General features: G+C 40.8%; 1 protein-coding gene across 1 annotated transcript in view; it reads left to right on the top strand.

The window, feature by feature from the left end:
- TNS3 (tensin 3) overlaps window positions 1-17,526 on the top strand; it is a 458,389-nt gene that overhangs the window by 173,199 nt on the left and 267,664 nt on the right. The window contains exon 11 of the mRNA XM_075588602.1: window positions 8,333-8,366. Within this exon, the coding sequence (XP_075444717.1) occupies window positions 8,333-8,366 (34 nt within the window). The remainder of the gene's footprint in view (window positions 1-8,332; window positions 8,367-17,526) is intronic.

Raw genomic sequence — 17,526 nt, forward strand, 5'->3', positions numbered from 1 at the left:
ATCTCTGTAGTCAGTAGAATTTCATTTTTACAGCGACTGTCTCACTCACTGACTCCAAAAGACTGTTCATGGTCCCAAGGCTCAACAAAGTATCCGGCCGCTCCTCCTTCTCTTACCGTGCACCCCAAAACTGGAACAACCTACCGGAGACTCTCACATCCACCAACAGTTTAAGTTCTTTCAAAACTAAGGCTGTCTCACATTTTAATCTGGTCTGTAACTGTTACATACGCTTATAATATACATCTTCTCTAACTGTGCATGCAATGTATTGTATATAATGTATTCCCTGTTCATTTATGTAACTGTATTTGTAACCATGTATTATTTGCCATATTAACTATGCCCAGGACATACTTGAAAACGAGAGGTAACTCTCAATGTATTACTTCCTGGTAAAACATTTTATAAATAAATAAATGTGACGGCTGTAAACCAATCAGATAGATTCTGATGCAAGGAGAGGGGGGATTGTGTGTGTGTGTGGGGGGGATTGTGTGTGTGGGGGGGATTGTGTGTGTGGGGGGGATTGTGTGTGGGGGGGGATTGTGTGTGTGTGGGGGATTGTGTGTGTGTGGGGGATTGTGTGTGATTGTTATTGTGTGTGGGTGGGATTGTGTGTGATTGTGTTTGTGTGTGGGATTGTGTGTGTGATTGATTGTGTGTGTGATTGATTGTGTGTGTGATTGATTGTGTGTGTGAGATTGTGAGTGTGATTGTGTGTGTGTATGTGTGGGATCAGGGCCGCCAACAGAAATCATGTCCCCCTCCCCACACCCCATAACACACCTACCACGGAAATATTTTTTTAGTGCATAACTTTTACTTAACCCCCCAATACATATAAAAATACACCCCACCCTAATACATCTAAAAATATACCCTACTCCCCCCCAATACATCTACAAATATACCCCGCTCCCCCCACTACATCTACAAATATACCCCACTCCCCCCTACTACATCTACAAATATACCCCACTCCCCCCCACTACATCTACAAATATACCCCACTCCCCCAATACATCTACAAATATACCCCACTCCCCCCCCAATACATCTACAAATATACCCCACTCCCCCCCCAATACATCTACAAATATACCCCACTCCCCCCCAATACATCTACAAATATACCCCCCCCCCAATACATCTACAAATATACACCAACTTCCCCCAATACATCTAAAAAATACCCCAACCCCCCAATACAAATATAAAATACACCCCCAATACATATAAAATTCAGGCTTACCTTGGGGATGATCTCAGGTGGGGCCAGTGGCTGCAGGGGGGTGGAGGTGGGCCGGTGGCTGCATGGGGGTCGGTTTGCCAGTGGCTGCAGGGGTGTGGTGGTGGGGGAGGGGGGCGGTGGCGGGACTGTTGCTGCTGGCCCTGCCCCGCTGCAGGCAGCTCTCAATCCCACAATGGCTCCTTGTGCGCGCGCCGGGCCTCCCTCTCACGCCGCCGCGCCGGATGCTTAGCCCAGCTGACTTCCGGCGCTGCCAAGAGACCCGGCACCGGGTGCAGCGGTTTTTTTATTTTTTCTTAACTGGCACGGCCGTGGCCGGGCCCCCTGACCCACGGGGCCAGGGACGCCAACACCGACAGACCCCCTCTGTTGGCAGCCCTGTGTGGGATTTTGTGTGTGCGTGTGTGATTTGTGTGCAGGTCCGCCAACAGTGGGGGGACTGCCGGTGTTGGCGTCCTGGGCCTCGTGGGTCATAGGCCCAGGGCCAGTTCATTTATAAAAAAAAAATTGGTCTCTCTGACGGCAGCACCGGAAGTAAGCTGGGCTAAGCTTCCGGCACGCCGGTGTGAGAGGGAGGCCCGGCGCACGCGTGAGCAGCCAGCGTGGGGCAGACAAGTGCCTGCAGTGGGGCGGGGCAGGGCCGGTGACTACAGCTGTGACCTGCTGTCAGGCCCCCTGCAGTCCCGCCAGCCACTGCCCCCCCCACTGTCAGGCACCACCCCCCCCTACAGCACCGTCAGCCGCCAGGCCAGCACCACCACCACCCTCCCCACCAGCTATGCCAGCCGCCGGGCCACCGTCAGCCACTGCCCCCCCCCCCACAGCGCCGCCAGGCCCCTGCCACCGCCTCCCCCCCAGCCTCTGCCCCCCCGCAGTACTGCCAGCCGACGGGCCCCCGCCACAGTCAGCCACCTCCAGTCATTGCCCCCCCCCTGCAACCACTGGCATACCGCCCCCTCCTCCCCCCCTGCAGCCAGCAGCACACTGCCCCCCTCCCCTCAAAATTAGTTTTTCCATTGTAGGAGCGCTATGGATTGGGGGGGGGGGGGGCTGCTCCTTTTATTTGTCCTGGGCCCCATGATTTCTGTTGGCGGCCCTGATTTTGTGTGGGTGTTTGTGTGTGTGTTTGTGTGTCTGTGTGTGTTTGTGTGTCTGTCAAGTGAAACACACTATATGAACAACTTTAAAATAGTAAATTCTCCAATTTAAAGTAAATTCAGCATACAAACAGAAATTACAACTCCTCTCCATTTCAGCCTTTCCCCCTTGCTCTTGTCCCCGACCCTCTGCCTTCCGTCACTCCCCTTGTAGCAAGAGACGTCTCCCAAACTCAAATTTCAACTTTCGCTTGAGCTACGGAGAGCTGAAACAAAATTATTTATTTTTTTATCAAATGTTTTGCCATGAAGTAATCAATTGAGATTTTCCTCTCGTTTTCAAGTATGTTCTGGACATAGAGTTAAGATGACAAATAATACATGGTTACAAATACATAAGTGAACAGGGTATACATTATACAGAAGACAATGGATTTTAAACATAAATAGTTCTTCCCCAGAAGGATTTAACGAAAACACTTTTATACAATTGTAATTTGTTGTTTTTATTGGTTTGTTGAACTATTGTGATACTGGATACAATAGCACTTTTTGTATGTTAACAAAATGTTGTATTTAACTGAATGTTCTTTTCTTGGGGTTGAGGAGGAGCGCTGGATCTCGTGATATGTAAAAAAATATAAATATATATAGTGCAGATGGTAATTCACTGCTTTAAACAATGTAAAACATAAGAAATGAACTCACAAAAATCGTATATAATCACTGCATGTCAGAGATCCTTCTCTCTCTGACTGGAGCCCTTTGTGTTACTGGAGTCTGTATTCTCTCAGTGAAGTGGATGATATGAAAAATAAAGAAAACCACAAATAGTGCAAATAGTATGAACTATACAAATGTATTATACACAGGTTATCAGGAAACTCACATTTTCCATTATAAAGTTGGGTGGTGGAGAGAACCGCCGATAGAAGCAGGCTGCTGTTCGGTGCTTCACTTTCCCCTCACAGTGTAGTTCAATGTCAATCTATGCCGTCGCGTCACTTCCGGTTTCGCGTCACGGGTGAGGGCGGGAAGCCAGAATGGGAGTGATCTCAGCAGTGGTTTGCCAGTCCTTCCAGGCGCAGAATCTCTCAGAACTCTAACTCTACGCGTTTCGCAACAGCTTCGTCAGGAGTACTCCTGTGAAGCACCGAACAGCAGCCTGCTTCTATCGGCGGTTCTCTCCACCACCCAACTTTATAATGGAAAATGTGAGTTTCCTGATAACCTGTGTATAATACATTTGTATAGTTCATACTATTTGCACTATTTGTGGTTTTCTTTATTTTTCATATCATCCACTTCACTGAGAGAATACAGACTCCAGTAACACAAAGGGCTCCAGTCAGAGAGAGAAGGATCTCTGACATGCAGTGATTATATACGATTTTTGTGAGTTCATTTCTTATGTTTTACATTGTTTAAAGCAGTGAATTACCATCTGCACTATATATATTTATATTTTTTTTACATATCACGAGATCCAGCGCTCCTCCTCAACCCCAAGAAAAGAATACTCCACATCCTGGGATTAGGAACGATCCCATCAGAGGAAGTTGAGCTGCTGCTGTACACTATTTTTAATTTTTTATTCTATTTAACACTATATGGTGATAGGTTTATTGTGTGTACTTAAGGTGTGTCACTTATCACACTGATTACTATATTGTTTAGGAAGCGCCCAGTCCATCCACTTCCCCCACTCCCCCACCCACATTTAACTGAATGCTCTTGAGAAAGATGGTGAAATTTGCATTGTATTAAATATGCAATAAAATTCTTTTTTGCCATCATCGGTTTATATCGATGTGCGCTCTACTTAATGTGAATAGTAAAACTGTGATTAACTGTTGTCGGCGGGTTGATTCAAGGCATGTTTAAAAGCAGATCATATTGGTGAAAATTGTGCCTTGCCCTTTGCACCCAACATGCCAACCTGATATGAGCATGACAAATTATGATTGTAGACTATCAAGCAATTAATAGTTTGTTGCGTTAGGAAACCTGTTCTGTCTCAGTCTTTAAATATGTGACATTCATCTTATCTTGTTTTTTCCCATTAACATTTCATCTACAAATGTAGCCAATAATATTGCATGTATGCATGGGTGAATATAGCCCGGTAGCTCCACCCCCTTCTTGCTCATAGCTGATTCAAGATAATGGCTGCTTCTCCTGTTGATGCATTGTGTATGTCTCATTGCAGCATGCCAGCATTTGTACGCTTTACCCTTCTTCATAAAAAGTTGCAACTTGAGATGGGTGGATTTGGATCCGCAGCGAATCAGCCAGTTCCTTTTTGTCCGTGGATTTTCGCGGATTAATCTCAAAAAGGATGATTTCGCGTTTTGTGAAATTTTCATTGTTTTTTCCAATACAGACTGCGGATTCAGCAATCCGTTGGCATATTTTTAAGAAGATTCTACAAATCCATCAACAGATTTTACATCGCAAAGCAGAATTTTTGGGGAATCCACAAAACTGTTTTGGGCTGATTCGACCATCCTTTGTTCCAACACAATACATGTTAAGGTTTAATCAGACTGTTTTGATTCAGAAATGAATTAGCATTTTCGTCATCTAAGATGTGAATTTTTTCCCCATATACTGTACGTACATACGTTTGTATAACAAATTCTATTACGTGTATATATTTGCTTTTATTCAAATGGGTGGCACATATGGTTAGTAGATCAGAACATAATGCTTGATAGCATATTATCTATCTACAGTATAGAGAATAAGGCTTAGAATCACAAAGTCGTCAAATAGAATTTTCTTTTTATCAACCTATTCGTTAAATGCATATCGCAAGTGTAAACCAGTGAAAAGGGACTTTTTACATCAATATGTTGGCGATAGTTTTAATGCTAAATTCCTTATTCATGTGCCTGTTCACTAAACTCTGGTACCCATCAAAAACTATCGTCTAAACGCACATTGAGGGATACCAACCCCCATCACCCTATTCTACCCCAACACATTTAACAACCCCCCATCTATATGAATGACTTAAAGACCTATTAGCTTTGGCTGTAAGCCATTGTATAAACAGTATAGCGTTTAAAAAAGTATATACACACTTCAATATACATAAAGTGGTCAGTAACCCTTGAGTGCCAGTGAGGCTACCTAGACCTTCTCAAGGGGAGCTTAGTTAGCATTATGGGCTCCTAAGGAGTATAGCCTGAACTCCTGGCTATCATTCCACAGTCACTCCTGTCATCTACTGCACTTATTCCCTTACTTGCTATCTCTCTAAATTTCCCAACATACCACTTAGATTGTTAGCTCTCAGGGGCAGGGATTTCCTTTCCTACTGTTTGACTTTGTTGGGGTTATTGCATTATAATTCTAAGTACTTTAATGTCTTTGTAAAGCACTGAGTACATTGTGGACGCTATATAATTAAAGATATGTATAGTTACATAGTAGATGAGGTTGAAAAAAGACATACTGTACGTCCATGTTCAACCTTTGCTAAATTTAGACAACAAATACTTATCCTACATTGTATTTGCAGTATTTTGATCCAGAGGAAGACAAACATAAAACCCCAGTAAAATATCATCCAATGCTGTCGCATAAGGGAAATATAAATGCCTTCCTGATTAAAAATATTGGCACTCAGATTTTTCCCTGGATCAATATCCTTCCCATGTTTACTTATTTGGTATATCACTGTATACCTTTTCTTTCTAAAAAGGTGTCAACTTTTTTTGAAGATATCAATTGTATCTGCCAACAGTCTCCAGTGGTAATGAATTCCACATTTTAACTGCCCTTACTGTAAAGAACCCTTTCCTTTGTTGCTGGTGAAATCTCCTTTCCTCCAACCCTAAGGGATGACCATGTGTCGTTTGTACAGCCCGTGGGATGAATAGTTCTTTTGAAAAGTTCCTTGTATAGACTCTGAATATATTTGTATATAGTTAACATATCCCCTCTTAGAAGCCTCTTTTCTAATGTAAATAGATCTTATTTAGCTAGCCTTTCTTCATAAATCAGATTTTTCCATCCTGTGTATTACTAGGAAAAAAACTCTTGTTTTCATCTATGTTCTTAAGGAAGTCACTATTGTACTGTACAGGCATACCCCGCAATAACGTACGCAATGGGTCCAGAGCATGTATGTAAAGCAGAAATGTACTTAAAGTGAAGCACAACCTTTTCCCCCACTTATTGATGCATGAACTGTACTGCAATCTTCATATACGTGCATAACTGATGTAAATAACGCATTTGTAACACATTCTATAGTCTCCCCGCTTTCGCACCGCTTCGGTACAGGTAGGGAGCCAGTAATGCTGTTCAGGACGTGATGACAGGCGCATGCGCAAGCTGCCGTTTGCCTATTGGGCGATATGTCCTTACTCGCGAGTGTACTTAAAGTGGGATATGCCTGTATATAAACTTCATATTTCTGATTTTAAGCAAAAGCCAAATAGACCTAATCAGACGTCATTAATACAGGTAAACCCCGTTATAACGCGGTCCTTGGGGTCCACAACCCCAAGACCGCGTTACAACCGGGGTAGCGTTAAAATTTCACCGGCATTAGCTCTCGAGCCTCCACATTACAGATTTAATTCTCCTCCATTTTGCCGCCTTACCAGTGCTCTGTCCACGTGATCATATCTTTCTGCTCTACTCATCTCTCTGCTCTCTTGCCATTTTTTTCAAACATTCAATTCAATGCTTTATTGACTACCAGACACAGACACAATTAAACATTAATACATTTTGTACAAAACACATGCAGGGATTGAACTCGGGACCTTCTGATACCAATGCCTTGCTTCTCACCTCTACACCATAGGCTTTGTGTGACAAGACCTAACCTATAAATATATTTATCCTCTACAACACATTGCCACAGGGTACATGTCAATGTTAACTCTTAAGTCTATTTCTAGATGTCTATGACATCACACAGCTTCTGTGGTATAGTGGTAGAACTCTTAACCAACATATGAAAGGGTCCTGGGTTCAATTCCTGTATGATATGATATGATATAATATAGACTTAAGATTTAACATTGACATGTACCCTGTGGCAATGTGTAGATGATAAATATATTTATAGGTTAAGTCTTGTCACACCAAGCCTATGGTGTAGAGGTAAGAAGCAAGGCATTGGTATCAGAAGGTCCCGAGATCAATCCCTGCATGTGTTTCGTACAAAATGTATTAATGTTTAATTGTGTCTGTGTCTGTGTCTGGTAGTCAATAAAGCATTGAATTGAATGTTTGAAAAAAAAACGATGGCACGCGATGAGCACGAGCAGAGAGATGAGCACGTGGACAGCAGGAAGAGGAGAGTGTAAGGCGGCAAAATTGAGGATTTGAGATGCAGGTAAGGTGGCAAAATGGAGGCTTTCAATTCGGGAGCCATGCTCAGACCGCGTTATAACCAATTTCGCGTTATAACGGGTCGCGCTATAACGGGGTTTACCTGTATTACTTTAGAAATAACATACTATAAATCTGGGATATTTATGAGTAACATTGTGTATCTGTTGTTTTTTTGCAATTCTCAGTGATTTTTTTTTTCTCCCCCATGCTCGGATAATTTAAATTACAGCAGTGATTATTATTGGGATTTTCAATTCTGTTTTCTCTTCCTATTTCATTTTGAGTCTCGTATTGCTTTAGACTGGCATTATTCGGAAAAACATTAAATTGAGACGGCGCACTTCGTATTAATATGTAATGTCATGTTCTAGCCACTTTGCGACTAATTCATTAGTTATTTCTCTCTGCTTATTCATGTTACATTACAGCAGCAGTCAAATGACAAAATAGATTACCTCAAGGTTAGTGGAGAATCCTAATATCCTAAACGAGTACAGATTCTGTGCGATTTGTAAATATAAACCCCCTTCTGCTGTGAGAGATCTTTCCCGTAGGAGTTTTTGTACTGCTTCTTATCACTTGGATCTTTTCAAACAATTTTTTCCTTCTCTTTACAGTCGGATAACACTCATCCGTGTATAAGTCATGTAACCAGATCGGTAAGTAACGCCAATCCTATTTCTGATTAATATAATGAAATATAAAATATGAGTTAGCAGGGCATTGCTTCCTACTGTGCGAATGTATGTTTCAGGTTTATGCTTCAAAGATAGAAAACCTGTGATAATACCTCTTTTATTCACCCCCCTTTTACTATCTTTTAAGAAAATTGATTTTTTGCAATAGTTCACTACAAAAACGGGAAAGCAGCGTTTATAAAATATATTCATTTGTTAAAAAGAAAGTGGAAATGTAAGAATATACCGTAATATGAGGCAACTTTAAAAAAGAAAAGAAAAGTACTGTACATAATCGGGCATCGCCCACTTTGCGAGCCAATCAGTAGTCGGTTATATGAGGTAGGAGGGTAAAATGGAGGAAGCTCCACCTTGGTAGCCTGAAGTGGCCATTTTGCTTGTGGCAAGAAGCTAAAACCAAGACAGAGATGCGTGTGTGTGTGTATAAACTTTTTCTTTCCAGCTACTATTGAATTTAGGGGGTCACCTTATATTCAGGGTTGCTCTATAATTGGGCAAATACGGTATATAAAAATAGGGGCACTTTGGATCTTTATATGACCCCTATTTACATCACACTTTGACCACTGACTGCAACCTGGTTAAAGGTAGGTTTCATTGCTCATTCCGCAGTTTAAGATATCCTACAGATGTAGCAAGACTTACTGTTTATGTGACCACGTAAAAGCAAGTGCGTTTCCCAAATTTATTTGCATGTTGTGACCCTGTGACCATGGCTGACCCACAGCTGTCAAACAGGGTTTTGTGGCTGCCAAAGTACTTTGCAGCAATGATAGGCGGTCAGAGTGTGTCATTAATCTAAATTTTGCTACAGTAATGTTTTATGTAATGTAACCCACTCCTTATTCCCACACACTTTTTCAATACTAAGAAACTTTAGATAACAGACGCAGTCAGTTTTTATAAATTATGGGATATTTATTAAAGTAAACGAGAGAAATAAAGACTTGGGTAAATTATTCAATCTTCTTCCACCAACATCTTCAAAATGCATTCATTAAACTGTGCTGCTGTGTCAGTACACGGCAGCTCATGCGCACTCTGTAAACACATATGTGTTCCATTGCATTTGTGCGCATGCATGGTACAGGCATATACCATTTGATGTAATGCATACCTTATCTTAATTATCCATTGTGATCTATCTCGCTGGATGTGGTTTCTACACAAACTAGGTATTGATCAATTTTCAGAATCTTCAAAACAAGGTTTGATAACATGCCAAAATAATTGCACACCAATGACTAGATAAAACCAAAAACTGTATTTATTTAAAAATAGCATGTTTTCATCTCTGTTTCAGTCACACATTACTCCAATCAACAGATGCTGTAAAAGTCCATTAATTGCATCTTTCACATTCTTGAATTGTGCAGTAGTGTATTTATACTATTTCCTAAGTTTATCTACTGTAGCTCTCTTCAAATTGTTCGGTATAGCATTTTTACTACAGGAGCCATCAAAGTTGACATGTCCGGCTCGCAATGCATAATGTTGAAAGGCACATCGATTCTACTAAAGCAAGTTGCACAGCCTTGTGGCTTTTACATTTTTTTGATACAGTTAGGTCTGGAAATAATTGGACACTGATACAAGTTTTGTTATTTCGGCTGTGTTTTAAAGTTATTAAAGTTACAGTTAAATAATGAATATGGGCTTAAAGTGCAGTCTATCAGCTTTAATTTGAGAGTATTCACATCTGAAATTGGAGGAAGGGTTTAGGAATTACATCTCTTCTTCATAAAAAGTTGCAACTTGAGATGGGTGGATTTGGATCCGCAGCGAATCAGCCAGTTCCTTTTTGTCCGTGGATTTTCGCGGATTAATCTCAAAAAGGATGATTTCGCGTTTTGTGAAATTTTCATTGTTTTTTCCAATACAGACTGCGGATTCAGCAATCCGTTGGCATATTTTTAAGAAGATTCTACAAATCCATCAACAGATTTTACATCGCAAAGCAGAATTTTTGGGGAATCCACAAAACTGTTTTGGGCTGATTCGACCATCCTTTGTTCCAACACAATACATGTTAAGGTTTAATCAGACTGTTTTGATTCAGAAATGAATTAGCATTTTCGTCATCTAAGATGTGAATTTTTTCCCCATATACTGTACGTACATACGTTTGTATAACAAATTCTATTACGTGTATATATTTGCTTTTATTCAAATGGGTGGCACATATGGTTAGTAGATCAGAACATAATGCTTGATAGCATATTATCTATCTACAGTATAGAGAATAAGGCTTAGAATCACAAAGTCGTCAAATAGAATTTTCTTTTTATCAACCTATTCGTTAAATGCATATCGCAAGTGTAAACCAGTGAAAAGGGACTTTTTACAGCAATATGTTGGCGATAGTTTTAATGCTAAATTCCTTATTCATGTGCCTGTTCACTAAACTCTGGTACCCATCAAAAACTATCGTCTAAACGCACATTGAGGGATACCAACCCTTATCACCCTATTCTACCCCAACACATTTAACAACCCCCCATCTATATGAATGACTTAAAGACCTATTAGCTTTGGCTGTAAGCCATTGTATAAACAGTATAGCGTTTAAAAAAGTATATACACACTTCAATATACATAAAGTGGTCAGTAACCCTTGAGTGCCAGTGAGGCTACCTAGACCTTCTCAAGGGGAGCTTAGTTAGCATTATGGGCTCCTAAGGAGTATAGCCTGAACTCCTGGCTATCGTTCCACAGTCACTCCTGTCATCTACTGCACTTATTCCCTTACTTGCTATCTCTCTAAATTTCCCAACATACCACTTAGATTGTTAGCTCTCAGGGGCAGGGATTTCCTTTCCTACTGTTTGACTTTGTTGGGGTTATTGCATTATAATTCTAAGTACTTTAATGTCTTTGTAAAGCACTGAGTACATTGTGGACGCTATATAATTAAAGATATGTATAGTTACATAGTAGATGAGGTTGAAAAAAGACATACTGTACGTCCATGTTCAACCTTTGCTAAATTTAGACAAATACTTATCCTACATTGTATTTGCAGTATTTTGATCCAGAGGAAGACAAACATAAAACCCCAGTAAAATATCATCCAATGCTGTCGCATAAGGGAAATATAAATGCCTTCCTGATTAAAAATATTGGCACTCAGATTTTTCCCTGGATCAATATCCTTCCCATGTTTACTTATTTGGTATATCACTGTATACCTTTTCTTTCTAAAAAGGTGTCAACTTTTTTTGAAGATATCAATTGTATCTGCCAACAGTCTCCAGTGGTAATGAATTCCACATTTTAACTGCCCTTACTGTAAAGAACCCTTTCCTTTGTTGCTGGTGAAATCTCCTTTCCTCCAACCCTAAGGGATGACCATGTGTCGTTTGTACAGCCCGTGGGATGAATAGTTCTTTTGAAAAGTTCCTTGTATAGACTCTGAATATATTTGTATATAGTTAACATATCCCCTCTTAGAAGCCTCTTTTCTAATGTAAATAGATCTTATTTAGCTAGCCTTTCTTCATAAATCAGATTTTCCATCCTGTGTATTACTAGGAAAAAAACTCTTGTTTTCATCTATGTTCTTAAGGAAGTCACTATTGTACTGTACAGGCATACCCCGCAATAACGTACGCAATGGGTCCAGAGCATGTATGTAAAGCAGAAATGTACTTAAAGTGAAGCACAACCTTTTCCCCCACTTATTGATGCATGAACTGTACTGCAATCTTCATATACGTGCATAACTGATGTAAATAACGCATTTGTAACACATTCTATAGTCTCCCCGCTTTCGCACCGCTTCGGTACAGGTAGGGAGCCAGTAATGCTGTTCAGGACGTGATGACAGGCGCATGCGCGCGAGCTGCCGTTTGCCTATTGGGCGATATGTCCTTACTCGCGAGTGTACTTAAAGTGGGATATGCCTGTATATAAACTTCATATTTCTGATTTTAAGCAAAAGCCAAATAGACCTAATCAGACGTCATTAATACAGGTAAACCCCGTTATAACGCGGTCCTTGGGGTCCACAACCCCAAGACCGCGTTACAACCGGGGTCGCGTTAAAATTTCACCGGCATTAGCTCTCGAGCCTCCACATTACAGATTTAATTCTCCTCCATTTTGCCGCCTTACCAGTGCTCTGTCCACGTGATCATATCTTTCTGCTCTGCTCATCTCTCAGCTCTCTTGCCATTTTTTTCAAACATTCAATTCAATGCTTTATTGACTACCAGACACAGACACAATTAAACATTAATACATTTTGTACAAAACACAGACTCTTTAATATGTTGCCCCCTCTTTTTCAAGGGACCAAAAGTAATTGGACAATGGACTCAAAAGCTGTTTCATGGACAGGTGTGGGCTATTCCTTTGTTATTTCATTATCAATTAAGCAGGTAAAAGGTCTGGAGTTCATCCCAGGTGTGGCATTCAGCTGTTGCGGTGAACCCACAACATGCGGTCAAAGGAGCTCTCAATGCAAGTGAAACAGGGCATCCTTAGGCTGCAAAAAAAAGAAAATCCATCGGAGAGATAGCAGGCACACTAAAAGTTGCCAAATCAACAGTTTGGTACATTCTGAGAAAAAAAGAACGCACTGGTGAGCTCTGCAACACAAAAAGGCCAGGACGTCCACGAAAGACAACAGTGGTGGATGATCGTAGGATCCTTTCCATGGTAAAGAAAAACCCCTTCACAACATCCAGCCAAGTGAAGAACACTCTCCAGGAGGTAGGCATATCATTATCCAAGTCTACCATAAAGAGAAGACTTCACGAGAGCAAATACAGAGGGTTCACCACAAGGTGAAAACCATTCATAAGCCTCAAGAATAGAAAGGCCAGATTAGACGTTGCCATACAATATCTAAAAAAGCCAGCCCAGTTCTGGAACAGCATTCTTTGGACAGATGAAACTAAGATCAACCTGTACCAGAATGTTGGTAAGAAAAAAGTATGGAGAAGGCTTGGAACGGCTCATGATCCGAAGCATACCACATCATCTGTAAAACACGGTGGAGGCAGTGTGATGGCATGGGCATGCATGGCTTACAATGGCATTGGATCACTAGTGTTTATTGATGATGTGACAGAAGACAGAAGCAGCCGGATGAATTCTGAAGTGTATAGGGATATATTGTCTGCTCAGATTCAGCCAAATTCAGCGAAGTTGATTGGACGGTGCTTCACTTTACAGATGGACAATGACCCAAAACATACTGCGAAAGCAACCCAGGAGTTTTTTTTAAGGCTTAGAAGTGGAATATTCTGCAATGGCCAATTCAATCACCTGATCTCAACCCGATCGAGCATGAATTTCACTTGCTGAAAACAAAACTTAAAGCAGAAAGACCCACGAACAAACAACTGAAGACAGCTGAAGTAAAGGCCTGGCAAAGCATCACAAAGGAGGAAACCCAGCATTTGGTGATGTGCATGCGTTCCAGACTTCAAGCAGTCATTGCCTGCAAAGGATTCTCGACAGTATTAAAAATGAACATTTTATTTATGATTGTGTTAATTTGTCCAATTACATTTGTGCCTGTGAAATAAGGTGACTGTGTATGAAAATGGTTGCAATTCCTAAACGTTTCATACAATATTTTTGTTCAACCCCTTGAATTAAAGCTGAAAGTCGGCACTTCTATTGCATCATGGTTGTTTCATTTCAAATCCATTGTGGTGGCGTACAGAGCCAAAATTATGAAAATTGTGTCAGTGTCCAATTATTTCTAGACCTAACTGTATATCTACCTTTCTGATAATAAACTTGTTACTTACCCCAATTCTGTTCTTTACTGTGGCCTCAGATAATTTTTACTTCTCCCTCTTGGCCCACCCCCAAAATAATCATAAACCCATGACTACTCTGAAGCTTTGCATTATCTACAGATTGTGTAGATAATGCAAATGGCAAACATTGTACTCTGCAAACAATTATTCACATTTCTATTTATACTGCTACTCTCTTTAGCAGGGGATATTGAACTCAACCCAGGCCTTCCCTTTTCAACTCTTTCCCATACCCCAGATAAAGCCACTTTTAAATTCCAAAAATGGCTATCTGTTGGCCATATAAATATTGAAAGCCTTCTGCCCAAACCGGATGAACTAAGTGCCTTTTGCATAAGTCAAAGCCATAATTCTCACTGAAACATGGCTAATTCCTAAAACACTTGATGCATCCATCTTAATTCCGTGGTACTCCATTTTTAGGAAAGATAGGTCAAAGAGAGGAGGTGGGGTGTTATTTTATATTGAAGACTCCTTGCCATTTATGCTGCTAAATTACCCTCTAAAGCCCATCCTCCTTTGAAATACTAGTTAATAAAATGTGCCGGCCTTTCTCTAAGCCTATTCTTATTGCTGGTATCTACCGCCCCCAAAACCTCACTACAATCCCTGACTAATATCAGTCACGTTCTTGACACAATTTCCTCTGAATGTGAAGAATAAACTGGTAGATGTAGGTGAATTTTACCCTCAATTGGCTTTGCCCTAAACAACAAAATATGGATACAATTCAAGTCATTAAATTGTATCCAACTAATTTCCAAACCTACACTGACGAATCTAAAATCTGGAAACTATTCCTTGCTAGATTGAATCCTATCCTCTTGTGCCAACAGAATCAATTCCTCTGATATCCTACCTGACATTTTCAGTGACCATGCAATAGTGTATTGTGTGAGGAAAAACAAACCACCCAAATCAAGTCCTATGGTTCTACTCACTAGAGCAGCAGTGCACAAACTGGGGGGCGTGAGAATTTCTAGGGGGGGGCGAGGGCGGTTACAGAGGCCCCACGCGCTTCCCCACGGCATTTAAATTACACGCCGGGGAGGTGTGAGGCATCTGTAACATACTTACCTGCTCTCTGCCTGGTCTTCGGCGACGCGTCACCATGACAACGCACATCAAATAATGCGGCGGGGTTATGTGACGTCATATGGCCCGCGGCGTCATTTGACACCGAGTCCTTGGAGATGGGGGGTGAACGCTACATCTCCCGGGCAGGGGGGCGCAGCTCACGAAGTTTGCGCACCCCTGCACTAGAGCATTAAAATGCTTTAACAACAATTGTGGGTTAATCAGCTTCATCCAGATTCTGCGCTTTATTTCCCAACCGTGTTCTTAAACCTTGATACCCACGCTGCTCTATGCAGAATAAGAGTGGGGGGGGCACATTCTGTGGGTTATAAACAACCTTACTGCGTTTTACAATCTTAGTGATGCCTTGTGGAAAAGATACAAAGTAACTGGCACAACCAAGGATCTTAACTACAGATGCCTGTGGAGTACATGCACAAGCCAAACAAGACTAGTAAAAGCCGAAACAGACACAATCTTTATCAAAATACATAACATCTTGCTTCTGGAAAGTCATCAACAATATATTCCAGCCTTCTAGCGATCAACCATCTAATATCAAAAAGGATAATATTGTTGTGACAAACCACACTGACATAGCAAACGCATTCAATGACTACTTTGTCGGGTGTGCTACTTCTCTACTATCAAAGCGCAACACTAACTACAACAGGGGAGCGCAAACTTTTAGTGATGCGCCCCCCTGTCTCTCCCACCAACTCTCGCCCCCCCCGCCCCCCCCAGCCTACCTTCATCCGCGTCAGATGACGCTGCGGGGACATGTGACGTCACGTGATCCGCGGCGTCATTTGACGAGTGTGACGTCACTTCACATTGCGCCGTAAGGCGACACAACACAGCCGGCTGAATCCCGGTAAGTAAACAGTTGCAAGGGCCTCACATGATCCCCCGGCATTTAGGATTTAACCATCATAAAATAACTAAACACTGTGGAGCAATGTAAAGCAAATATTGGATATTATATAAAGCAAAAGCCATAACTCAAAAAATAATAACTAGCTAATAAATAAAATAAATGATAATACTTTAATTATATATCTATCTACCTATGTATTAATCCATAACTGATAAACATTGACTTCTTGATCCATAATCCTAACCAAAATCATACATACTTAAAATAAGCACAACATAAGAAAAAAGAATGTACAATGTTTAGAAAAGCATGAGGACACTAGCATTAAAGTATATCCAATATTCACAAGCAAGAGCAAATTCAACAGTATCAAATGACCTGACACAAAAGAAAGCTGACACAAAAGTATCCACCAGAGGGCAGCAAAAACTAGCAAAAGAAAATATGAACATTTTAAATGCAATAATTGGTTAAACCTAAATATATTAGTTGAATAACCATGAAAAAAGTTGAGTATAGCATAAATCAAATCAAAGGAAATGTTTCAGATCCCACTCTGTATTAATTCCTGAAGGAAACAATGTATCTAATGAATGTATCCAGAACATCTCACGTTGATTTACAAGTTTCAATCTGTCCCCACCTCTCACAGGCATGGGAACTGACTCTATAGCTGAAAACTGGAAACTTGATAAGTTGCCAGATGGACAATTAGTGAAATGTTTTGAAACAGGTAACATGAAATCTGACCTCTTAATAGATCAAATATGTTCCATAATCCTGTTCTTCAGAGGACGTATGGTACGGCCAACATAGCCCTTACCACAGCCACAAGTGATATAATATACCACAAATTTTGAATCACAATTAATAAAGCATGGGATCCTCACCTTCGTTTTAGGATAAATAATCTCAACACATTTGATGGGTTTTGCATAACAACAGATACAACATTTGCCACATTTGAAAAAGCCACCTATTTTTCTTAGTCTATTATTCTCTGTAATGGATGAATTAAATAGATTGGGGGACAAAAAGCTAGACAACGTTTTGGCCTTCCTAAATGTAATAGCTGGCCCCTGTTTTATTGAGCTATATAAATCCTTATCTAGGGTTAGGGTCCCCCAATGTTTATAAATGATAGAACGTATTTGTTCTGCCTGGCGACTAAACTGGGTAACAAACAGAGGTGATTTACCTCCATCTATCTCCTGATCTTTTTTTATGTTTAGATTTTGCTCTCTTTGAAGGCTGCGATAGCAACTCCGCTCTTGTATATGATTTTGCGTTCCTGTATGCTACCTCAATATCCTCTTGTTTGTACTGTATCTCCTAGAGATAAATCTATTTATTAGGACCTCAGCTTGCTGATCAAATAGCTCTTCATTTGAAC

The sequence above is a fragment of the Ascaphus truei genome, chromosome 2 (assembly GCF_040206685.1).
Source record: "Ascaphus truei isolate aAscTru1 chromosome 2, aAscTru1.hap1, whole genome shotgun sequence".
Taxonomy (NCBI): domain Eukaryota; kingdom Metazoa; phylum Chordata; class Amphibia; order Anura; family Ascaphidae; genus Ascaphus; species Ascaphus truei.